The sequence below is a fragment of the Paramormyrops kingsleyae genome, chromosome 2 (assembly GCF_048594095.1).
Source record: "Paramormyrops kingsleyae isolate MSU_618 chromosome 2, PKINGS_0.4, whole genome shotgun sequence".
NCBI classification, from domain to species: Eukaryota; Metazoa; Chordata; class Actinopteri; order Osteoglossiformes; family Mormyridae; genus Paramormyrops; species Paramormyrops kingsleyae.
Window position 1 is genome coordinate 99,220 of NC_132798.1, and position 26,438 is coordinate 125,657.

Here is a 26,438-nt window from a genome sequence, read left to right on the forward strand (position 1 = left end):
CTTGGTAGTAAGCTTGGAGTCCCAAGGAGTACAGAGTAAGACGTGTTTAACATCTTGGAAGGGATGAATATTGTTTTCTCTAAATTATTTTTTTCTTGATAAAATATATGTGATGTTTAGTTTCATGTAACAACACATAACAGTAATCATTTGCATTGGATATCTGGAAATGTCTCATAGTGCTTCACAACTGAATTATGTGAACATTTTCCAGCAGTATTTTGTCAAATTGGCTTGATCAGCATCCATACTGAACAGGGGTACTGGCATTTGCATTTTGTCATTCACTACTTATGAAAATAGATTTGTAGTTTGTTCTAGGTAAAGCTGTTGTATTTTTTTACTAAAATATGATGCATTATTGCTGAACTGGTATTAGAGACAAGAAAATGGAAGGTGGCAAACAGTGCAACACCTAAAGGAAAAAAGTGCAACTTTCTTACACCATGAGCCCAAAAAAAGGTTGGTGAATGAAGCTAGTCTGGCTTTGTATCTGAAATATAAGCCCTGGATTTCTGTGGCAAAGCAGGTTTCTTACTAAAAAGCCAAGTAAGATGTAAGAGTCTGGGTCACAGCATGAGAATAACATTTTTGAAATACTACATGGTAAAACTCTTAGAAACTCATTGGTCCATTTTTTGAGTTCTGATTGCCAGCATTAGACATTTTGATTTTTTCTGAGTGGTTTTGAGCAGCCTCTTGTGGATAACAACAGAACAACACCATTAAATGAAAACACAATTCGTTTTTCATTTTGAGAAAATTTATTAGAAAAATTGCTAAATATATATTTTACACATACCTTAATAAATTATAAATTTAAAATAAATATCCTCACATAGATTTGCTTTTATTTACATGGTAATTATTTCTTTATGATCATAAACCAAATGCCTGAACCTAAGCTCAACCTTTGGAAAAGAGGATGATGAAGGTGTCAGAATGATGATGAACTATAATGATGAAGATTATGGATGGTAAACTTCATGCATGGATCAACCATTTAGTCTCATATTGTCGGAAGATGCTTAAATATTGCTTCCTGATTTAGCTTGTTATTTTTTCTAGTTCCTAAGCCCTTTTTCATCCGTAAAACATTTTTCTGTAAACAAAAGAAAGAATGACACACTGATATAACATAGGAAATGCCAGGCTATGTAGGTATGAAATCAGGCCATGTGAAACAAGTCAAATCATAAATATTACAGCAAATGTACTGTTACAATATGCTTCGCTGAAATTGGTTGGATTATCATAGACTGAGATAAGGCTTGCTAATGTGCATTAGGTAAATTAGCCCCCAAAAAACATGGATCCAAGGATTGTTGTTAAAACTGCTTGTAATGTATGAAAACTGTGATGGAGAGGAATCCACAATGTCTTCCTCTGTGCCCCTTGGGTCTTGAAGTTCAGACTGCACGTTCAGGTCGACAAATTTGATATGGCTGATTTGTATTTTTGCACCTGAAAAAATCACATCAGTGGGTTATTGGGGGTGGCAACAAATTTTTATGTTTCCTGCTATGTGTGACCACATCTGTGGGGTGCGCTGTCAGTTTTACAGATCCAGAGTTAATTTGCTAGAAGTGGGTCAACAGACCATAATTGCCGCAATCAGCGTTGAATGGTACTAGGACAGTGGTTATCAACTTGGTAAGTTGCCTCAGGGTTGTCTGTGTGCATTTGCAGTAAAGGGACTGTGTTAGCTTTGTAGAATAATGATGCAAACTAAAAGTTGGCCTTTAATAGGTAGGAGGTAGGTAATACCCATACAGCTTTGTAAAATTTATAGTCAGTATCCCATCCCCTGGCAAGGGGCCGTAAAGGGACCAGTACCAAATATAGGTATCAGGATAAAAACATTTCATTTTAATCTATTTGTATTGGATTGAAAAGGATATCGGCGGTATCACCCATCCCAATTATTTAGTGAAAGGGTGGTTCCCATGTACAATTTTGGTGAATGGGAGCTTTATATATACAGGTTTTTGGTGAAAGGGTAGGACTTAAGCCAAAAACCAGCACTTAAAATGTCTTGGAGCAGGTTAGGCTTGCAGCATAAGTTACCATGGCAATATACCCCTTTAAAAAGTGAGCAATGATACGTAATACCCAAAATTTGGAAGCTTCAAGAAACCTCGCTAATCCTGTGAACCCACTTTGTAACACACCCCTCTGGTTTGCTTCCTCTCAGCAGCTGCTACAAGCAAGGAGATATCTTTGGATAATCTTACTTATAGCCACACAGGAGTGTGCCTCAATAAACAGGGTTCACCGACACAAAAACAGCTGGCGGGACTGCCCAGTAGTAGTCTGATGCATACAGCACACTTCAGTGATTAAAATTAACCTGGCCCCATACCTTTTCTTCATGCAGCAGTAGATGGCGCCAGCGAGGCAGCAGAGCAGCACTGCAACACCAGCCCCGATGGCAATAAGTGCCTCTGGGTTTTTCTGGCTATGCGAGTTCATCAGAATGTGTTGACATCTCACTCCTGTGAAATTTGGCGGACACCTGGGAACCAAGCCCACAAGTGTTAGTCACTTCGCCAATCAGTGCATGACATACTTGTTTGTTCAACTTGATGTGAAATATGTTACAGTGGGTTTTCACCTTAACTGTTCAGTTTTTATCTTGCTCTGAGATGGAATCATGGTAGTTAGGTTGTTTTGCATGTGGCTAAAGTGTAGGTCACTTCTGAGCTTTACTGATAGTAAACTCAGTCAATCAAATTTCATGTTTTGTGGAGGAAATTATTTTGCAATTTGAATGTGCACCATTATGGAGTGAGTGATTTGACTGCATACATAGGTTTTCATAGATCCACCAGCACATGCAAAGGCAAACATGTAAATCTACAGTTCCGAGCTGGTTGGTGCTTTGATGTAATTGAATGTAGTTGGGATACATTAAGATCGGACTGCTGCCTGCTCTTACCTGCAGCTGGGGGTGTTGAGCTCAGGGTCATAGCTGCAGACACCATTCACACAGAAATTCTCCTTCTCACCAGTGCATGGACTCATCACCTTCAGGACACGGGGAAGTTCCACACTTCCTGTGTAAGTAGCCAAACAACACAGCAGACATGTTAAACACACTACTGTGACAACTCAAGGCAGGTCGTTTCCAGTGCTAAGAACACAAGAAAAGTTACATAGGCTCTACTATATAAATAGGTGGTTTGGCTCTTACAAACTTTGATTTGAGGGAAATACAGAGATAGTTTAACTTGTGGTAGTGAAATATGCATGGGTGGAGTTTGGGGGGGCAGCAGGGGCAATGCCACCCCAAGTCGCTTGAGTTGAAATTGAAATTAATTGGAAAGATCAGCATCTGCATAAAAAGAGATGGTGAGATCCACACTTAAAGGTCTAAGCTAATATTTTGATAAAATATATTTTGTCAAAAGGCCAAGACATCTAAACAATATCCCCCCAAATGTTTAGTGACTTAGTCAAAGTAATTTCCCTAACTTTGTATGAATAACTTTTAGTGACTGCAAAGTAAACAGATAAGTGAAGGTTATTGAGGTGATAAGCTCTACCTTCTCGTGTGTAATAGAAAGCTTACGAAAATCTGGTGGGACTGACAACATAACACACGAACGAGTGCAATGACAGCAATGTGTGAGCACAACATGGGGTTATACCTGTAAATACAGTGAGCATGTAGTTCTCCACCACAGGATATGTGTCAGTGATGCTGCGCTAATCACAGAGCTTTCTTAACTGTGCGAATATCTCAGGGGCAGATTGAGCGCAGTCACGCTCAGCCACTGCTTCTGAGAGCAGTGCCCCACTTTGTGGTGGCGGGGGTCATAAACACAGCAGGTCCAGCCCAGCCTATCCCTGCTCTTGCAGCTCCCTCCAGACCTCCTAGTGTGTCTGCATTTGCCATGGCGTAATTTGCAGGAGTGTTATGAAGTGACCACAAGACTGTAGAAAATGCGTCCTAGTAATTAAGAGGGATTTCCTTTAGCTCAGCTCAAACTACAACCTGACAGGATAGTCATAAGTCTGCCACACACTATTTACAGTGAAAAGCAGAGAGAATCTTACTTTATGATGTCAGAGTGACAAAAATAAGTTTTTGTCAAACCATCCATAATGAAAACATTCTGATTGAGCCTTTGTCTTTTCAGGAGAGCCATTGACAGAGTTTATTGACAGTCGCACACACACTGGAATGCACAGTAAAACGGACCTGTTCCATTAGGTGTATGGGACCCGTCAGGCAGCACGCCGGGCGTTGTGGTTCCAGTAGGCTCTACATCCGCTCCCACAAAGGCGACAAGCACCAAGGTTGTCAGCGCCAATACTGCTGTGCGCATAAAAAGTGCAAAAACAAGCATGAACACGTGCCAACATCGCTGCAATTAGCAAACTATGCTATGAACTCAGTAACGAATAGCCTGAACATATTTTTTCACGTTGTCAAGAGAAAAACTAGGATACATTTGCAGTCAGTAGGAAAGTATTCATTATCTATAATCAAAGGTACTGAACTCTTTCCCTTGGTCTCGGCGGAAATGAGAATGGCCCCAGGCTAAGGTGTGCCAGTATGAATTACTCTGACTGAATAAATAAATTCTTTGCAATTATGAAACCTGAATGTTGCTTGTTAGTCCGAATTGTTCAATCACAATTAACGTAATGTCATTATTTAAGTTAAATTTCATCATCTTATGGAGAATTTACCTGTTCGCAGTACCTCCTGAAAACATTTCAGTTGTTTTACTTCTACCTGTTGCTACCTGAGGTTGCGGTAGCTTTTCCTGGCCTTGTTCGACTTGTTTACTTAAGGTGTTGGTATTCTTCGTTATGCATGCATTACTGTTTGCAGATGTATTTTTAAGAGGTATTTAGAAGGACTCCTGAATATCCATCTAGTGAACACTGCAGATTATCTTCTGATGTAAGATAATGGTACATTTCTTACTTGGGAGGTGAAATGCTGAATGTAGGTTAATAAACCAGAACACGTGGCAGTATAGCATGTGTTTATGTTTTTGAAACTTTTTAAGAACGTAAAAATGATTGCATTTCACTGGGTGGTAAGATGACCCAGAGGTTTAAAATAGAACTTTAGATACATTTTAAATCTCTTGGATTAACAACTTATAAAAATAGTTATAGTTGGCTTGCAGCTGAAATAATAATCAAAGGGAATTGTCTTAAGTGCTTTCCCGTGTCGCTTCTAGTTGCTGATGACTACATTGGATATATTATGTGTACATTACTGTGCATATATCTATCAGTGCATTATGAGCTCTTTGTGATTAATACAATAACTCCTACAAAAAAGTGTAGCCCACTAAAATCAATAATGGATTCAATAAAAAAAAAATACAGTGATATTTAATGTTACAGTAATATTTAACAGTCTACGGACTGAGTCCTGGAATCTGTCAAAGAGCTCCTCTTCTCAAAGGGCAGGGGCCCACTCACCTCTGTCTGTATGAGTCCTTGTGTCCTGCGGCATAGCTGCTGCTGTTCGCTGGCTCTGCTTGTCTCCTTCCCCGTGGGATCGGATCGTCTGCTGGGCTGACGGCGAACTGCCGCTAAGGTTTTATAACATCCAGGCTGCACCAGTAGCCATGAGTCATGGTTCACCAGCCAGTCAAGAAGTGCGTCAAATGCGGCAGACCAGCCAATGGAAATACAGAATTTCAAAGCTGGCACCTCACACAACTCGTTGCAAATTTATTTATTTTACATATTTTGTTCTCACTTCAAATAATCCAACCCCTCCTTATCTCCTTGCATGCATCATTTGCCTGTTTCATGACATCACTTCCTACCTCTGTACATTCTCTGTACAAGCACAGGCAACTGACAGACTTGTGTGGTGAGAACAAGTATTGACCTTAAGGCAAGAATAGCATTTATCTATAAAGCATGGACCTTGGTTTTTAAAACATCCAATCACAAATTGAGATTTTTTTCCTAAAGGTATGATGCTTCTTCTACTAACACTTCATAGCTAAAAAGTCAGAATAACACTGAAAGTGTAGATGAGATGAAAATGGGTGTCTCTCCAGCACTGAAAACACAAACCCAATAAGCACAACAGAGAAAATGTCCTACGCCCTTCATCCGCAGCTCTCCGCTAACTGCCATTCCAGTTTCATGTTTGTTTTATGTGGGAAATATGGAAGCTACTCAGAATGATTGTTTTTTCTTCAGACATTACAAACGTTTTGGCTGAAATCAATCAATTCTCATTTTCAATGTATGTTCTTATGTGAAGAAATGTTTAAAGTTACTTTACCTGGCATTTCAGCAGTACAGTCCAAACATGTCATACATTGTACTGATAACCAGTCATAGTTGTTTTTACAGAAATATTAATTTCGGGAGTAGGGAAATAAAGAACGATACTTATATAATTTCAATATACATTCTCCCTGAATGCAAGTCTCCTTGCATTGTCCAGTTGTCTCCCTCAAAAAATTCATTGTGTCATGACTTGTTGCCATGACAACATGATCTTATTTATATTACTTATGAACTTTTGACCCAATTTCTGTCTGCCGACAATGCTGTTTTCATTCAAGGCCATATGATTAAAATATTTATATGTACACAGGAAGTTTTTATTTACAGAACAACATCCATGTAAAACATGAAGTATCCTGCAGACATTTCAACACACAGTGTTGGTGCTCTGGTGCCTGTGACTGCATAGATTGCAGTGGTGTGGGGTGGTGCATGTTGACACTCAGGCTGATGGGTGACACGCGAGGGATTAGCGAGCATGCGGCGGCAGTGTGTAGCGGCCTGTGGTTTTCCTCAGGGGTCACCACCTGTCTCGTTTCCTTACATATAGGCAGAAGAGAGAAACAGCGTGAGCCAGCAAGCTTACAAAGCAGTGCTTTATTTCCTCTTCATGACAGCCCTGCAGGTGTGTGAAGAACATATCCGCTCGTCACCAGAACAAGCCCCTTCAGAACTATCCATAGAAAATATGACAGTAGAAATAAATACAAAATCATAACCTAAAAAAATAAATACATAAATAAGCAATAAATAAATTCATCAATCAAAATAAAATGTCAAACGTTTTGTGTGTGCACATGCTGTCCCATTCCCCCTAGAATTTCATATGTCACATACATGAAGTCTGAGAGTCCTGGATAAACTGTGATTTGTTGGGGGGAAAAATTGACTTGTATCCTAGAAATATTAAAAAGGAATAAATATATATATATATATATATATATATATATATATATATATATATATATATATATATATATATATATATATATAGTAATGTGCAAAAGTCTTAGTCAAAAAACTGGTTAAAAGGTCATGTCAGTCTGAAACCACAATGTCATGTCTCATCAACCCCAATATTGGTAACAACCATCCAATACACCCATGTATTTTTTGAGTTGACCACATCATTTGCTAATTAATATATTAATGAATTTAAGTAATTAATTAAAATGGCTGGTTGTGAAATGTAATTAATACATAAAATGGTTGGGGAGCCGCTAAGGAGAGGTTTGTGAGCAGGTGTTTATCTGACCATCCAGCTTGATATCAAAGAAATTCTTTAGTTTTTTATTGTGTTATTATTAAATTGCATATATTATAAAAGTAAATTGTTTTTTTTCCTGAGCAAATATACACTCACCTAAAGGATTATTAGGAACACCTGTTCAATTTCTCATTAATGCAATTATCTAATCAACCAATCACATGGCAGTTGCTTCAATGCATTTAGGGGTGTGGTCCTGGTCAAGACAATCTCCTGAACTCCAAACTGAATGTCAGAATGGGAAAGAAAGGTGATTTAAGCAATTTTGAGCGTGGCATGGTTGTTGGTGCCAGACAGACCGGTCTGAGTATTTCACAATCTGCTCAGTTACTGGGATTTTCACGCATAACCATTTCTAGGGTTTACAAAGAATGGTGTGCAAAGGGAAAAACATCCAGTATGCGGCAGTCCTGTGGGCGAAAATGCCTTGTTGATGCTAGAGGTCAGAGGAGAATGGGCCGACTGATTCAAGCTGATAGAAGAGCAACTTTGACTGAAATAACCACTCGTTACAACCGAGGTATGCAGCAAAGCATTTGTGAAGCCATAACACGCACAACCTTGAGGCGGATGGGCTACAACAGCAGAAGACCCCACCGGGTACCACTCATCTCCACTACAAATAGGAAAAAGAGGCTACAATTTGCACGAGCTCACCAAAATTGGACAGTTGAAGACTGGAAAAATGTTGCCTGGTCTGATGAGTCTCGATTTCTGTTGAGACATTCTAATGGTAGAGTCAGAATTTGGCGTAAACAGAATGAGAACATGGATCCATCATGCCTTGTTACCACTGTGCAGGCTGCTTGTGGTGGTGTAATGGTGTGGGGGATGTTTTCTTGGCACACTTTAGGCCCCTTAGTGCCAATTGGGCATCGTTTAAATGCCACGGCCTACCTGAGCATTGTTTCTGACCATGTCCATCCCTTTATGACCACCATGTACCCATCCTCTGATAGCTACTTCCAGCAGGATAATGCACCATGTCACAAAGCTCGAATCATTTCAAATTGGTTTCTTGAACATGACAATGAGTTCACTGTACTACAATGGCCCCCACAGTCACCAGATCTCAACCCAATAGAGCATCTTTGGGATGTGGTGGAACGGGAGCTTCGTGCCCCCGAAGCTCCATCAACTGCAAGATGCTATCCTATCAATATGGGCCAACATTTCAAAAGAATGCTTTCAGCACCTTGTTGAATCAATGCCACGTAGAATTAAGGCAGTTCTGAAGGCGAAAGGGGGTCAAACACCATATTAGTATGGTGTTCCTAATAATCCTTTAGGTGAGTGTATATTTACTGCCAAAATAAATTGCTTTAAATATTTTCTTTGACTGCCTAAGACTTTTGCACAGTGCTGCGTAAATAATATTTTGTGCTCCAGAAAGTTCACACACAGGAGTACTTCTGCAAATCATCTCAGACTGTAAGCACTTTTTAGTTACAGTAGGCACCCTCCCCATTTAAAATAAAAGGCTTATGATAAACAGTACTTAATGAAACAAATCATTGTTGTTGCACGCAGCCTCCTGTCACACGTGCGCTGTGGCTAAATGGGTCCCAGGGTCAGCCTGTGTGTCAGTGTGTGATTGTGTTTCTTGCTGCAGTGACTGTGTTCTTCATTAACATTGCCACGGTGACAGGGCCAACCCCTCCAGGCACCGGTGTGATAAACCCTGCTCTCTTCCTCACCTCTTGGGGGAGATGGAGAAACAGTAAAAGGTCAGTCTGTTGTGTAAGGTTATAAGTCATCAATACAAATGTGTCCCCTACAAAGCAGAGTCCTGGGCATTTCTGGCCTGGTGCAAGTTTACCCTATGTAAAACTTCATCATTCATACAGCAGGCACTGCGAATGTGCTGCACTATAAAACTACAAGCCCAAGGGCACAGCACATTGCAGCACTTCTGGCTGCCATGTTTACTGCCGTACACTGCTTCTAAGCCCGCCTCGTGCCGACGTAGCGTGCCAGCACTCTGCGTGGGCCTGGGGAGCCCAGAAACCCGGCGCAATGACTGCCGGCACCCTCCTTACTAAGCGGCTCTGGAATGTTTTTACGGATGACATATAAAGCCCAGAGACATTAAAGCAGATCGGGGCTGGTACGGGAGACCGAGCAGATTACAACACTGTATGTGTAACAATACTCTCCAGGGAAGTTCTGCTGGCTAATGAAACAGGAATGACCGCCCACATGGTCGTGAATCAATGGGGCCGAAACAGGCTGCTGTGTGTGCGTGCTGGCCACTTCTGTTTTTGTCACGAAGTTTCACCATCCACATTTTTACACACTTTGGTTGGTAAACATCTTAACATCTATTAGATGAGAAATTATTACATTGTCAGATAACATACTACGAATTTAGAAAAATATTAGAAAAATAAGGTTTTTTTCCTTCATGCTCAAATTGTACAAATACATTGTGTGAATTGTGCAAAAAAAAAAAAAAAGTAAATTATTTCAATGCATCACAATATCAGGTACAAAAAAACTAAAGCAAGTTAATGTTGAAGATAGGGCAGTGAAGACATTCTATATATATACACACACACAGTTATATGTTGAGTTATGCCTGATTGTTTCACGTCCAATTGCATTTGAAATGAAATCTTTTATTTGCAATTGGCACAATTACATTGGTATGCTTCTCTTTGCCTACATCATCTTGTTCTCCATGAGACACACAGACACTTATGCGGGTGAGAGCAAGCTTGAGGGTCACAGTGCAGGATCAGCCAGTGTGCATGGTGTCCCTGGAACTGAGGGGGGGGTGTTAAGGGCCTTGTTCAAAGACCCATGGACATGTAACTATTCTGCCTAGACTGGGGCTCATACCAGCAACCTTCTGATCAGAAGCACAGAGGCTTAGCCCGCTGAGCCCCTTACCACACCTATTTACCTTCGGGGTCCATAGTAAATAATATACACTGATTGAGAGACACCTGAAAGTGGATGCAGTTGGACGTTAGTGGGTGTATCGCTTACAGTAACAGGTGCAGGAGAATGAGCAGCACTGCCAGCTACATAATGACCCACTGTCCATATCTAAATTGTAATATATGCATACAGTAATGTATATGTAATGGACAGCTGCAATATTGAAATATGCCCAAAATTACTTGCAACTGGTGGTCTCGGTCCCAAATATGGACATAAGTTGACGCAAAGCTGTATATCTGCTTTTACCTTCAAAGTCGACATCCCCAACCAGCCTGATTTTTCCAGTTTCCGAGTCCTGGATGTGATTTATACCAACATCGATCACTGTGGCGCCTTCCTTCACCATGTCAGCCGTTATCAGATGAGGAATTCCTAGGAAAGGAGAAAGGATGATCACCCTAGACCAGGGGTCACCAACCATTTTGAAACTGAGAGCTACTTCATGGGTACTGAGCCATACGAAGGGCTACCAGTTTGAAACGCCCTCCTAAACTTATCTAAACTTCATGTATAATAAACGTGTTTTAAATGCTTTTTTTTTTAGATATTGTCATTTTCAAATCTATATAAATGCAAATGTGATTAAAGAAGAATAGCAACGGGATAAAATTACATTTTAGACGCTGCTCACTGGTGAGTTGTGCTATTTTTAGAACAGGTCTGCGGGCGACTCATGTGGTCCTTGGGGGCATCCTGGTGCCCACGGGCACCATGTTGGTGACCCCTGTCCTAGACGATAGAGTGAACCAGCAACATCATTATTATATAACCCCAGCAAGCTTGGGGGTCACAGTTTGCTAAAACATTTTTACTCTGTCATAGAAAACAAAATTTAGCAAGCTTTGTACAAGCTTTACAATTGTAATGATTATTCAAGATTATCTAATATACACTAAAATAATTGCAAATTGTGTCACATCGTAAGGGCTGTGATATTCAGGCGGGCTGAGATGTGGCTTGGGTGGTATCTAATTTTTCATATTGTTGTACCAGGGTATATGGCTTTTTCATGGCATTTTGAAAAGCAACTCTGTTTTGTCATAATTCCAGGATTTTGAAATCTTGGCAATGAAATTCACTAAGTGGCAGAGGAGTACCACAATAAGATTCACCAAACTGTAGGGGTGTGCAAAAATATTGTTTTTTTTTTTTCTTTTTGATTAGTCATTTTTAAAATTTTGTCCAATTCCTTATTGATCTGTGGAATTTATGGATCAATCTTTTAGGCTAATTTGTTCCAGTTTTCTTGGTCAATTTCTGCATCAGTTGTACTGGATGGCATTGCAACGCAGATTTAATGCCACTTAAATGCCTGAGCTGTCGATTGAAATATTTGCCCTGTAGTCTCAGGCAACAGAAGCATCACTGCGCCTCACTTGCCCTGATGTAAGCAGATGACCAACTTTAGCAACTAGCTTGAATTTCATATAGGTATGAAACAGTGTATCCTGAAAGCACTTCAACCCTTGTGTGACTAAGTTAAATACTTAACATGACAAACCTACAGAAACTTTTAACAAGACATCACCCAGATGTGTTGGTGCCAACCCTTCTGCCAGAGCATGCATGTGGACCTTCTCTTCATGCCAAGTTAGATTCATGTTTTGGCACATAACTTTAAGTCCTTTTGAAACATGGCTAAAGAATTGTAGACATGCCCATTTTTATTTTCAACTATTCAGTTTAGTAATTTTTTTGTGCTTTGAAAGAGATGTTTTTTTGTTGGTAAGGAACTACACCCCTGTACAATAGCTGTCAAGCGGCAGCTATTATAAGTGCAAAGGGGGGACCAACTCCATATGGATACTTATGGATTTAGAATGGGACATCATAAAAGTTCTTGTGGGTGTAATACCAGGTGTCCCAATACTTTTGTCCATAGTGCAGAGTGATATACAATCACAGAGAGTGTTACCGAATAATGTACAATCACAGTGATACCGAATAATGTACAATCACAGAGAGTGTTACCGAGTAAAGTACAATCACAGAGAGTGTTACCGAGTAACGTACAATCACAGAGTGATACCGAATAATGTACAATCACAGAGAGTGCTAATGGACATTCATTGGAAGCTCAGCCTTTCTGCACTTATTCCTAGTTGGCTCCTTGACAGCTGTATGCTTATACTGTATTATCAAGTTAACACTTTCTTTATATAGCACATTTAAAAAGAGCCCCAGCCGAACAAAGTGTTGTACAATTCGACAGAACCAAAAATGTATCAAATAATTATAGGTCTTGCTTGTATGTCACTTGCTGTAAAAGCATCTGACACATAAATGTAACTGTAAAGTTATGCTTACAGAGTATTGTACAATCACAGAGTGTTTATACATTATACAGTAATGCACAATTACAAAAAGTGCTTATAGAGTAATGTACAGTCACAGATAATACTTATAGAGAAACAAAGTCCCAGAAAGTACTTATAGAATACACTGTAAAAAATGTCCGTGAAATTAACTGAGAAATTCTGTAAAATAGCGACATAAAAAAACTGTAAAAGGAAAAACAATAGAGCAATTGTAAAATACTTAACAAAAAACAACTGTTAATTTTTCAGTAAAAATATGTTTTTTGTTTTTTTTTAAATTTGCTAGAGTTAACAAATTACTGTAGTTTAAACGCAAACAAACTGTAATATAAAAACCAGTACAATACAGTTAAAATTACACCATAACGGTGTGAAAATAATATTTTTTTAATCAGGTCAACTTTGTTTATACTGAAAGAAACCGTGTTACATTTTACAAATTAATATTCTGTGCTTTACAGATGAGAAACAGTAAAACTTTAAATGATATATCAACACTTGCTTTTTGCTACGTGCGTTACGAACCAACAAGAAATAGTCCACACAACTCAGGATTTCTGGTTTGTCAGACAGCTTTTGACGGTACATTTGGGGCTACCGTCAGAACTTCGCCTCATGGCAACACCTCTGGTCCGTTGATAAGAAGGTATTTTTCCACTGAGGTGATAAAAAATACTGCAGCACCGGCGGGGCTCATGTCCCAGCATGCCCCGCGCGCATTTGTAAATAGCCCTTGTATTGTTGTTGTTATTGCTAATGGTTATATTTCCTTATTGTCGCGTGTGTTTACCTGTGTCTTATGTGTACCCTGTCCGATCCTCGTGTGTAATTGGCGTCCGTAAATCTCCCACCGTGTATGCGTCTTACAGTTGAGCGTCTGACAACCTCGTGTTTCCTGTATATAAGTGGTTCGGTGCTCTTTGGGTGCTTGGTGTAGTTCTTTTCTGGACTACTAATAAAGAGCGTGTTACCTCGGCAAGAGAGTGTTGGCAGCTGGGGTTACCAGAATAATTCCGTAAAATATACAGCAAAACAATAATTGCTTTCACCGAATAACATGTATTTTCTACGGAAAAAAACTGGCAGCTGTGGTTACCAGAATAATTCCGTAAAATATACAACAAAACAGTAATTGCTTTTACTGAATAACATGCACATTTTACAGTTTAAACCAGCATATAACACACTGGACTTCTGCTATATTTACTGGTTTATACTGTAAAATTGACATGTTATTCGGTAAAAGCAATTACTGTTTTGTTGTATATTTTACGGAATTATTCTGGTAACCCCAGCTGCCAGTTTTTTTCCGTAAAAACTACGGGATTTTTTTTACAGTGTACCATTGTTTATAACATGAGCCACACCAAGTGAGCAAATGCACTTACCTGCAGCAGCAATTACGATGTCTGCAAGCCTGGTGAGCTCCTTCAGCTTCTCCCTGGGGGTGCACCTGTGAGCGATGGTGACAGTGGCATCACCTGTGGGGAAGGAAGGCAGGAGAATAGTTTTCAGATATAAACCTGAGATCTGGGAATGTCAGCAATAAGCGTTATGCTTGTATAATGGCAAGATATATTTATGATAAAGTTACGACATAAAATGTATAGGTACCAATTTGTGCCCTGCAAATGACAGGTATCCTATCCAAGGTTTTGCTGGTCAATCTATCGTACACACTTTTGGACTGTGGGAGGAAACATTGGCGGAAACCCACGTGAACATGGGGAGAGCATGTGAACCCCACACAGAAAAGAGCTACACCTGACCCGGGGACCAAACCCAGGACCTTCTTGTTATGAGGCAGCAGTGCTAACCACTGCGCCACCCCCACTCCAAATATACAAAGCTGCCATATTGTATTTCATCTCATTTCTATTGGATAAATATCAAATTGGAATTGAACCGGATTGAATTGAACCGTTCACTTGTAAATTGAAATCTAATCGTATCAGGGCATCAGTGAAAATACCCAGCCCTATGGTTAAAGGCCTCGGGGAAGGGCCCAACTGTGAAATCACTCTGTATTTTGAAATGGGTGACCTTCTGATCACAGGTATGGTGCCCTGACCCGCTGGGCCACACACAGCTTTAATTCCTAAGAGCATGTAGACCAGCAGCCCCTCACTCACTTTAATGTTCCTACCATCATTCGGCGAAAACCCCACCTTTCGAAACAAACAATAACAAACATTCTGGCTGACTCTGTCACGCAACAGTGCTGGCAGACCCCCAACCCTCACCCACCCCAGACAAGTGCAGTCGTAAAAACACTTTACTGGCAGCGTGTTATAAACGTGAAAAAATGTGAAGTAAACGTGGCAAGGCCTGTTATTGCAACCCACCTCCCAGCCAAAAAGCCACACTGAATAAGATTTAAAAGTATATTTGAAACATAAAATATCCTGCAATATTCATATACGGACTAGAGCCTATCCCAGGCAAATTTGGACAAGACACCAGTCCCCACACACACACACATACATACATACTGTATGTTGGGTATACCTATCCTTATGGGGCCCGCTCATTCACTTCTATGGGAAAAATGCTAACGCTAACTATGACAACCTTAACCCCCACCCTGCCCTAAGCATAACCATAAGTAATGAAGCAAAATACAAGAGTTTTTGCATTTTTAGTTTTTTCATAGTAGTCACCAATTTTTATAAAATAGAGTTTTCCCATATGGAGACCAACTACAACTCCTGGTAATAGACAAATACATAAAATAGATTAGATTAGATTAGATTAGATTCAACATTATTGTCATTACACAACGAAATGCAGTTTAGGTCTAACCAGGAGTGCAATAAGCATTAAGTGCAGGATAAAGGTATAAGTTATAAGTGCACTTAAATGGGATATGTGCAGGGAGAAAGTAAGGGTAATATTTACAGATGGATATGCTGTGAGCATAATATACAGATTGCTAGTGACTATAATCAGAAATTTACTAATAGATGAACAATATATACAGGTTGCTATTAACTGTGATCAGGAATTGCCGATAGATATGAACATAATGTACAGATTGCTATTTCTAGATACAAATTGCTATTTTTAGAAACAGGAATTTACAAATAGGACATTTACAGATATATATAATCAGAAAATTACAACTGTATTGTGCAATGGATATTGTGCTACTCTGTTATTTGTTTCACTTGCTTCCCTTTTGAGTGTATATAAAAAAGAAACGGAAAATAAATATATTTCGTTTTATTTGAGTTTAATTAAATGGAATGATGAACATCGACACGAACGAGGAGCTTTTCAGAACATAGAAATACACTCAGAACAGTTAGAAATAGACTAATAATATTGCAATGAAACAAAATAATAATAAATGTTGATTTCTCAAGTAGTCAAACAGAAAAGCATTTGGCCTAATACTGCTTCAGAGTGTTAGCCTTTAATTTAGTCATTCTTGTTGCTTTTGTGCAGTAGATAAATAATAGAGTACTTGTTTTTAATAAATTAATTTTAAGATAATTCCATTTTGCGGGAGTCCCACGATTAATTCTCTTCTCCCGCAACCCGCACATACATGAGGACCTTACTGCCCACACCCGCATTCACCCATCAAATCTTGTCCCGCGCCGCACTCGTTGCGTTGGGTCCCGCGGATCCCGTGGGAGTGCAGGTCTCTATTGTGATCATCGTCAGCGTGCCACCCGAAATTCCTCCACGTGCCAGTTGTGGCACGCGTGCCTAGGGTTGCCGACCCCTGGTGTAGTGCATTAAAAATTAAATAGTGCAATGATAATGGAGAGAGTATAGGAGTGTGTGAGGGGGGGCAGGTGTCAGTGGGGGGGAGAGTTCAATAAGGAGACCGTTCTGGGAAAGAAGCTGTTCCTTAGTCTGCTGGTTCTTGACCTGGGACACCTGAAGCGCCGACCGGAAGGCAGGAGAGAAAACAGTTTGTGGGCGGGATGAGAGTAATCCTTAAGAATACTGCGTGCTCGACGCATACGGTGTTTCTTCTGGATTTCCTCAATGGCTGGAAGTGGAGTCCCTATAATGCGCAGGGCAGTTTTCACCACCCGCTGCAGTGCCTTACGCTCAGCAACAGGGCAGTTTCCGTACCAAACTGTTACACAGTTGGTTAGGATACTTTCTATTCAGCGATAGAAGTTCATCAGGGTGGCTGAGGACAGCTGGTTCTTCTTAAGTGTTCTGATGAAGAAGAGGCGCTGGTGAGCCTTCTTGACCAGGCTAGAGGTGTTGGTGGTCCAGGATAGGTCCTCCAAAATGTGGGTCCCCAGGAACTTGAAGGATGAGACAGGCTCAACAGCCATCCTGTTGATGTAAATGGGTTCATGTGAACCTCTTCTTCCCTTCCTGAAGTCCACAATGAGCTCCTTGGTCTTAAGGAGCAGATTATTGTCCGTGCACCAAGTGGCCATGTGCTTGATCTCCTCCCTGTAGGCAGTCTCGTCGTTGTTGCTGATGAGACCCATCACCGTAGTATCGTCTGTAAATTTGATGATGGTGTTGGATCCCTGTACAGGCCTGCAGTCATGGGTGAAGAAGGAGTAAAGGAAGGGGCTCAGCACACAGCCCTGTGGTACACCAGTGTTGAGCAGATGTGGCCTGACCTAACATACTGAGGTCTGTTGGTCAGAAAAATCCATAATCCAGTTGCAGATTGAGGTATTAATGTCCAGGTCTCTAAGTTTGGTGATTAACTTAGAGGGTAAGACAGTATTGAATGCTGAGCTAAAGTCAACAAACAGCATTCGTGCATAGGTGTTTGTACTGTCCAGGTGTGTGAGCACAGAGTGCAGCGCTATGGAGACTGCATCATCTGTGCTCCTGTTGCCACGGTAAGCAAACTGGTGTGGGTCCAGTGAGGATTGGAGAAAATCCTTTAGGTGTGTCAGGACCAACCGCTCAAAGCACTTCAATAATGTTCAAATCATATCTAATTGTAGTTTCAGGCAGGTGTATTCAAACTTTTGACTGGTACCGTATAAAGAATACTTTACATGTATAACATTTAACATGTCATTAATGATTGCTGATTAAACTGTTACAGAAGAAAAATGTCTGCTAATAATACTAGGATAATAGGATAATAATAATAGGATGCATTTCCTATTGAAAGAAAAGCATGACAGTCTTCCAAACCCAACGCTGAATGTGCATGGTGATGCACAGCACAATATCTGAGTGCTAGTCAAAACATGAAGGTATGTTGCGTTTCCTCCCCATTGTATTTATTTATTATAGTCATTTAAAAAAAATTAAAAAAAATAAATCAATTTAGCAGTTTATACTTAAGGTGAATTCAACATTTTAATACAGAGTGATTACAGAATTTGCTCCAACTCACTCACAAAAGTTAAAAAGGTCACGTGTATGTGGCTATTCTGCGAAATCACACCTTCGTTCGCACAATTTCAAGACCTCACCGTGATGACATCCAGACGTGTCAAGGCAAACAGAAAACGATTTTCATAAATTCTTTCAGGATGCTTTCATTCTTTCACACTGCTTCAGGTTCACTGGCATCCAACTAATCACAGGAAGAGCACGTAATATGATATATATTGCCGAGCATTTGAGAAATGCAGGAAGAACCATGTCAATATCCGACTCTCTGTACTAAAAACCTCTGACAATCCCTTTTCTCTGAAAAGTTAACACAACCTTTTCAACATAATCCCTGCCAAAGCACGTTCCGTCATGTACTTTTTGTTATGTATCATATTTATTGACTCAGTTAACGCCAGCTGCAAGATTTAAACCTTGATAAAAAAAGTATTTGCTACATTATTGTCCAACCAGATTTAAGGTCACAGCCATTACACTATTTCACTGTGATTCATACCACATTTTCTAGCATGCTAAAGGAGGGAATCCCTTTGGGTTTCATTTTGCTTGTAAGTTCAGCTTTGTGAGGGACTGTGTCCTCAGTTAACCGAAGGATTCACATTCTCAAGGTACAGATATCAAAACAAACAAATAAATAAATAAAGGCTAGAGTGATAACCAATTTTGAAAGAAGAAAAAGATGAGTCAGGGAAATTATCAATATTTATCAATAGTTATCAACTTTATCCATCTATCTAAAACCGGACATGCATTGTACAGTAAAAGATTCGAACACATTTAGATCTCACTTACCAGTTACATATCTTTCACTTTTGACATCTTTCTAGATAGCAGCTGATAGCCTGAGTCTAATGCTGTGAATCATTTATTTAATGAATCTACTATATCAAGGGTGGCCAATCTTATCCGCAAAGGGCCAGTGTGTATGCAGATTTTCACTGCAACTCCCTAATTAGGTCACTAATTAGAGGACTGATTGGCTGAAGAGTCCTCACCCCTGGGTTTGAACAGCTGACCTAAAGGTTACCCCAAAAACCTTTGCGGGTAAGACTGGCCACCCCAGTACTATATCAATAGGCAAGCCATTCACAGTTCAGTCTTGTTTGTGAAGTCTTTAGCTTGATGTGGGATGAACTCTCCAAAATAAGCAGGTGTTGTTGTGCTGGTTCTTTGCTTTGTCCTTTGCTGTCCTTTCAAATAATCCCCACGTTTATGTTGCCTTAAAAGAAATAAACTCTCCCACTTGCTCACAAATATCTTTTCTTTATAGTTCCCAGACTTATCAAAATACTACTGTTTTTCAGGCATTATCGATAATTATTAAAAAATGGTTCCAGCCACACTAATGGAGGTAAAAAAATACAACCACCCGGATGAGTAATAGACCACAAACAGAGCCCATCCTTTGACAGAGCCCATCCTGCCGATCTTACCTCCAGGACGCTCGTGTCGTCCGTCTGTGTGCAGAAGCATAGCGATGGGCATCCCCACATTCTTGGACCGGCCAGCCACCACCACATTCCTCCCAACCGTCTGAATCTCTGAGAAAGACCCAGCTGTCAATTACTCGCAGTCTCATGCACACCTCTAACTCTGCTGATGTGACTCGCACCTAATCACACAAGAGGGAATGCGACAGTGAATGCGACTGTCTGAGGGGTAATAGCGGCAGAGAGCAATTGGGATCCATCCTCATGATACAATAAGCATAATAACAAAAACAACAATTATCATAAAGAGAAATATCTTTGCTCAAGCATCATAAAAGAATATCACGATCTTGATTTTGAATGGGGAAAAAAAACAGGATTCCTATTTCACCCAGAATTGTGCAGCCCTAGCTGACGCTTTACCAAATGGGGGGGGAATATGCAGTTTTGATAGACATTTCTGACATCCAATGGAGATATCAGTTAAATAGATGACTTCATGGACCATCTTTTCATTGGTAAATCAGATGTCACATGCTATCAGTAGACAGGAGAATGGGCGTATTCCATCTATAGTAATGGTCAAAAAAAGTGGACATACGTGGTTTTCATCGGACAGCACTGTGTAGCATGTCTCTCTTGTAGCACTGTTTCAAACATCCAATGAAATAGTTATCTTAGCAACCATCCCACTACAAACAGGGAAAACTTTGACGTGGAAGAACTTAGAGGTACTGCAAAGGGGCACTGTTGTTATCACTCATCTGGTCAAGACATCAGTAACAAAAAGGCTAGGGCTCGGGCACTTCCCAGGCTGGCACTGTAAATAAGAATTTGTTCTTAATGCTTTGCCTGGTAAAATAAAGGTTTAAAAAAAAAAAAAAAGTAAAGCAGTCATCATCAAAGAGCAACAAGAAGAGCACATACTACAAAATTATAAGGCAGGGCTAATGAACAAAGGACAGAGCTGCAAAAACAGCCTATGAGAACTTTCCTGTAGATGATTACCACAGCTGTGTGGCTCTACCCAGTCACCGAAAGGCATTTAATGAGCAGGTCCATTGTCATAACAAGCACAAAACACATACTTTCAGAAAAATAAAGAAATCTGTATATTGTGTCAGCTCGAGTTGCACTAAAACATCCGATACCTGGGGATATGATTAATATTATGTTCAATACTAGTTTCATAGTAATAATAAAGATACACTCAGTGACAAAAAAGTTAAGCACCCAGGAAGAGTGATGGAAATGAAATAATAATAATAAATTTTATTTATAGTGCACTTTACATTTTACAAAGAAAATCTCAAAGTGCATACAGACAGTGGAAAAACATTACATTAAAAAAACAGCATTAAAAATAGGAATAAAATATTTAAACATTAAAACAATCATTAAGAACATTGGCTAAAAAGAAACGTTTTCAGGTTTTTTTTAAAACATGTCACAGTCTGTGGAGCCCTCAAATGTGGAGGTAGGGCATTCCACAGCTGTGGGGCAGCGCAGGAAAAGGCCCTATCTCCAGTGGTACGGGAGTGAGTCCTGGGAGGGAGGAGAAGGTGTGCATTGGTGGAGCGGAGAGTGAATGGGTGACAGTGGGGAGTGAGAAGTTCTTTTAAGTATACAGGCACATTACCATGCAGACATAGGAAGGTAAGCAGGGAGATTTTGTAGGTGATCCGGGCAGAAACGGGAAGCCAGTAAAGGGAACGGAGCACGGGGGTGATGTGCTCGTGTTTCCTCACTCTCATCAGGACCCTGGCAGCACAGTTCTGAACATACTGATGTTTTTGTATGTTTTTGCCAGGAATCCCGATGAGAAGCACGTTACAGTAATCCAGTCTGGAGGAGACAAAGGCATGCATCAGAAAGGGAAAGTGTAGGCCGGAGTTTAGCAATATTTCTGAGACGGAAAAAGGAAATTTTGCAAATGTGCTTGATATGGCTTTCAAAAGTGAGTTGAGGGTCAAAAATAACACCAAGGTTGGGGACTGTTTTAGAAAGGGAAATGTTCTGACCGGAGAAAGAGATACTGAAGATTTTTTGTTGTTGAATTTGGTGTGGAGTACCAATTTGAATCACTTCAGTTTTTGAGCTGTTAAGATGAACGAAATTTTGTTCCATCCATGCCTTTATCTCATCCCACTTTCGAAAGGAAGGGGAGGTTGGAAATGGGTCTGTAATTTGCCAGGTCTTGAGGGTTCAGGTTAGGCTTTTTAAGGAGGGGGTTTGATTATGGCTGATTACAGAGTGCAGGGAACATAACCAGACTGGAGAGATTGGTTGATGATGGTAGTAATAAGGGGGCTGAGGGAGGCCATATTTGCCTTGACCAGGACTGTTGGGAAGTGGTCAAGAGCGCACGTTGAGGGTTTCATGGCCCTATCTATCACTGGTCTGCACATGTACCAAATAACATCCAAATCAGACCATTACTTCTGGGTGCTTACCTTTTTTTGTTACTTTGTGTATTTTTTTTCTTATTGATTACTGCCCCCTAGTGAGCACAGTACAGGAAAAGCAAATTATGGGAAAATTGTGGGAAAAAAGATATACAAATGCCAGCGAACAATTTTTTGCCCATGTCTTTTCCATTAAAAGCCAAATTAAATGTAGCATATGTAATACAGAATCTGATGATATTTTAAAAAAGTATATTCACCCTTTGATTTATACACAAAACATATTGAGTTGTGCGGCAGGTGAAAAGGTACTGGTGCTTCACACATCCATGGTTGGGGATTCAGATCCCATAGTGTATAACTGGGGGTTGACACATGGGGGCTTAAGATTGCTTACCTGTCCTCTTGATGATCTCCCACACAGCTGCAGGCGTGGCTGGCACCATTGACTTCTGGTCAAGGCAGAGCTTTCCGATGTTGACGATGTGGAAGCCGTCCACGTCCTTCTCTGGGGCGACAGCGTTGCAGACTGCTCGCTCGTTTATGTGCTCTGTGCGGGACAAGAAAAGCAGCAGAAGGACTGAAACCGTCAAAGTCCCCTGATGGTGGGCAGAACAGTGAAACAGTCAGCTATGGACAGTACAGGAATGCTAACTCAATGTGAACAGCAGAGCAAAGATTCACAATTCATCTTATATTTCCACTCATCAGGGTTCTTGCAGGTTTAAGTAAGTTAAATTTAAGACCTTTTTAAGACCTTTTAAGACCATTATGAGTAAAATTTAAGACCAACACGATGCATTACTAGAAACAATTGAATGATACCAGAAATTCTCATATTTTATGTCACTCATATCCTTAGTCAAACATCCACATATCATGTGTTTAAAAAGTGCGTTTTAATACGTTTACATGTGTTTAAAGCATGTGGGAGGGGTATTTTAAGGCTCAAAGTACAAAAGTTTATTTATATGGTCTTTCTATATCGCGGATTTTCACCTATCGCTGATGAGTCTGGAATGCATATTCCACAATAGGCGGGGGATCACTATATATACCCCGTATTTATGTGTGTGTGCGAATAAAGAGTAAAATGGAATAAAAAAAATAGTACAATTCTGGGTTATTAATAATCATATATCAGAACTGTAATACTTCATACACTTTACATATGCCATGAGGTACCAAACTGTGTTTAATAAAAGCTGGATGGGGAAAAAAAAAAACAAAGAACATTGGACACGACATCAGGAATCAAATGCTTATTTTTTTCAGATATGAGATAGCAGCCTAAAAAAACTAAAAACAAACCAATAAAAACATTGTGATATAATATAAAACCTCTACCTGTGTCTGATTTTTAGCTGTACATTTACTGTGTCACGTCTTTCGGCGGAGAAGCAGCACAGATGCCGTGAGATCGGGTGAAGGGTTTATTAAAAGGGAGACAAAACAGGAACATCGAAGAAACGCAAGTCGGATGTCAATGACCGGACTGGGAAAAACATACCTAACGCAGACTTAAATACATTGGACTAATGAAAACAACTGGAAACAGCTGAGGACATGGGGATTCCACAGGATGTTACCGAGGGGGCGTGGCACATGGGAGGAGTGGTCGAGTGGGGCATGACATACTGCATGCTGCACTTTTAATCAGATCTTTTTTAGATTTTCTAAGCAATTTTTATTCAAATAAGTTTTTTTCATTTCTATTTTGCTTTCTTGTCTTGGCATGAAAAACTCTGTAAAAGTAGAAATGTGTATTTTACGGTAAGATAACGTGAGCCAACTGGCTAGTAGTTGCCTTAACTGAAAAAATTCACTCCAGTCAGAGAAAAAAGTTACTAATGCACTACATCAAAACATACTACAGTACATGACAGCCATGTAGTATGGCATGAAATAAATAAACTTGTAACTATATCATTCAGTAATACAAATAATAAAACAACATACCATTCACATTGGCCTCAAGAACTAAGTTAGCACTTGATTCCCCTGCACTTCCTGTTGTGGCTAAGCGTGCACCTGATGTCAGTGGCTGAGCGTGCAGATGGCTGAGAGTGGACGTTCTGCAGCCACACCCTTCTCAAACTGGATGGTTGCCTAGCTGCAGTGATCACGCAATGGGATTTGTAGCTTTATTACCACGCAGACACCGGTGCAGACCAGAAAACACAACCAACGGATTAGTTCTACAGCGTTTTTACTATTTTCTGCGGACAATGCTTCTTGGGAATGAACTGAGGTAAGAATTTTAAGACTTGGGTGAATTAAATTTAAGACCTAGGATGAAAATCTGGGAATTTTTAAGACATTTTAAGGCCTTAAATTTAACTTTCTGAATTTTAGACTTTTTAAGACCCTGTGGGAACCCTGACTCATGCACATCACATAAGCCAGAAGTACAGAAAACTCCTGCTATATAAGACCACATCACTTGACAAAGGCGGCTTCATGCATCGCAGCATTTGTCAAGTGACTGTATTGTCTTGACAGCCATGTAGTTACCAGGAAGAGGAAGCTGAACCAGCAGGCCACTGACCCTCCAGTCTCTATTCAGTCTATAAATCATTTCCAGAAGCTCCTCTTGTGACACAGAGCTAGGCCTCAGCAGAGTCTCACTAGAGATACCTGGAGAAGTGGGCCATCATAACAAAAAAGCTTGACTACAGGTAAATGAATGATGTACATGCATTTGTTCAGCAACTTTGAACATTCTGACAAGTTACTGTCTGGTTATCCTCTACATTTCTCTCTATAATGCAAACATCACTACTATTACAACGTGAATGGATGAAATGCCAACTTATGACTAAGGCAGAAGGCCTGTCACTAAACCATAAATGAAAACAAGGGCTGCTGACGTTGGACACTGACTCACCGAGTGCCGCTGCAGCTCTTGTCTTGTTCCTGACATAGGTGTGACTGGCTGGGTTATCCCCCACCACGATGACGCTGAGATGAGGCTGCTTATTGCCAAAGGAAACCCACTCCTCCACATCACACTGTACTTCCTTGTGGATCTGCCTTGCCAGCTCTTTTCCTGAGATCACCATAGCAGTTTGGCTGCACAGGAACCAGCTTTGTATCTCAATATTATATTTCACGTAAATGAAAAAATGCTTGGGAGGTGGCATAATCTAAACAGTTACACTAATAGGGTGACTAACCAAGAATCAGGGATTATTATTTATCATGCAAGTCTACTAGTTGCACAAGGTAAGTATTAAGAATGCTTTTAGTTTTAAGGACCGGTAAATCTCCGTTGCTGCTTCCACGTGATTTGTAGGCTACTTTCGAATTCAGTTGCAGCATTAAGGTAATATTGCTAAGCGTGATGTACAAAGACGTCAAAATCCTACGTCACTCTACTCGGTGACCAAAGCCCTTTTGCGGTTAGTTGAATGTGGCATTGTTTTTCATAGCCATCTGAGCAGCCGCCGTCATTGTGCGACATCCCATACATACCTCCATGCATGGCGGCACATAATAATGCATCGCTAACGTTAAAAGTAACATAACGCGGTCTGAACCTGCTCCCACTCGCGTGTTTCTGCAATGAAAACCACTGCGAGGAACACGGTACGAATGTCCTGTCAGTGTCACCAGCGCCCGTGAAACCAATGAATCCTGAGCATCCATATCGTGCAGTGCGTGTAAACTGAGGACATTTTTCTCACCTGAACGCCGATTGATGGAAGCATCTCTGCAGCCCACTGCACTTCCTGAAAATCCTAAATTTGTAATGACAGCTAGGCTGGAGAACGCTGCTGGATAGCTTGAAGGAGGAGCATAGTGGTGAGACAGAAGCGGCCATGTTTGCCGAGCGCTGTGTGCGCCAGCGTTTGCTGTGGATTTGACAGGAAAGGAGGAGCCGGACAAATAGGCGTCCGGCGCTGGCCTCCAGCTACGTGAGAGCAACGCGGCGCCGCACGTGCTGCCAAAGGGGTCGGTCCCCCGAAATCACGAGTGACAATTTTATTTTAAGCGCAAGCTTTTTGTTATAGTCTTAAAGCTCGCGCTGTTATCCGACGAATCCTATCAGTTCAGAATCCGATGCCTTTGTTTTTTTTTCCCAAAGGAGCGCCTCTGCTCTGTTGTCACATTTTTGGCGAAATCCGCAATCCGCTTGCCATTACATTAATACATTACAAATTAGGCTGGCATTGTATAGTAACGTCGGTGTTTTAGACGCGGTGTCTTTGTTTCACATATGGTATTTTTTGTTGAATTAGAAATAACTATATACAAAATAGCACAGAAAGTTGCTGAAAGCCCGTACCAAAAATTCCAGAAATTAACCAACCCGGAAATAAAATACGTAACGGCACATTTGTAACAAAAGACGCACTATGATATCATTAGGATAACAGTTCTTGACAATATTGTATTTTACATTGCCCAGTAATGAATTCCACTTAAGACACATGTACTGAACCACTAACCG

At 40.4% G+C, this 26,438-nt stretch overlaps 2 protein-coding genes across 6 annotated transcripts; both read right to left on the reverse strand.

The window, feature by feature from the left end:
* Nucleotides 1-751: 751 nt before the first annotated feature.
* LOC111855438 (epigen) lies at nucleotides 752-5,580 on the reverse strand. Of its 2 annotated transcripts, none has more exons than XM_023834443.2 (5): nucleotides 5,449-5,580; nucleotides 4,205-4,318; nucleotides 2,939-3,056; nucleotides 2,363-2,515; nucleotides 752-1,464 (listed from the first exon to the last, which is right to left on the reverse strand). In XM_023834443.2, exons 1-5 carry the CDS (start codon nucleotides 5,480-5,482, stop codon nucleotides 1,410-1,412), a joined length of 474 nt encoding a protein of 157 aa, XP_023690211.1. In that variant the 5' UTR covers nucleotides 5,483-5,580; the 3' UTR covers nucleotides 752-1,409. The 2 variants fall into 2 exon arrangements, with proteins under 2 accessions (XP_023690211.1, XP_023690210.1); XM_023834442.2 differs by having other exon boundaries at nucleotides 4,205-4,321; nucleotides 5,449-5,567.
* A 1,283-nt stretch (nucleotides 5,581-6,863) lies between these two features.
* LOC111855437 (bifunctional methylenetetrahydrofolate dehydrogenase/cyclohydrolase 2, mitochondrial-like) lies at nucleotides 6,864-26,326 on the reverse strand. Of its 4 annotated transcripts, none has more exons than XM_072702961.1 (8): nucleotides 25,672-26,326; nucleotides 24,873-25,057; nucleotides 24,500-24,622; nucleotides 22,383-22,535; nucleotides 19,584-19,691; nucleotides 14,199-14,291; nucleotides 10,739-10,864; nucleotides 6,864-6,952 (listed from the first exon to the last, which is right to left on the reverse strand). In XM_072702961.1, exons 1-8 carry the CDS (start codon nucleotides 25,806-25,808, stop codon nucleotides 6,888-6,890), a joined length of 990 nt encoding a protein of 329 aa, XP_072559062.1. In that variant the 5' UTR covers nucleotides 25,809-26,326; the 3' UTR covers nucleotides 6,864-6,887. The 4 variants fall into 4 exon arrangements, with proteins under 4 accessions (XP_072559062.1, XP_023690208.1, XP_072559065.1 ...); XM_023834440.2 differs by lacking the exon at nucleotides 6,864-6,952 and adding an exon at nucleotides 7,259-9,245; XM_072702964.1 differs by lacking the exon at nucleotides 6,864-6,952 and adding an exon at nucleotides 7,259-10,311.
* Between the last annotated feature and the right edge of the window lie 112 nt (nucleotides 26,327-26,438).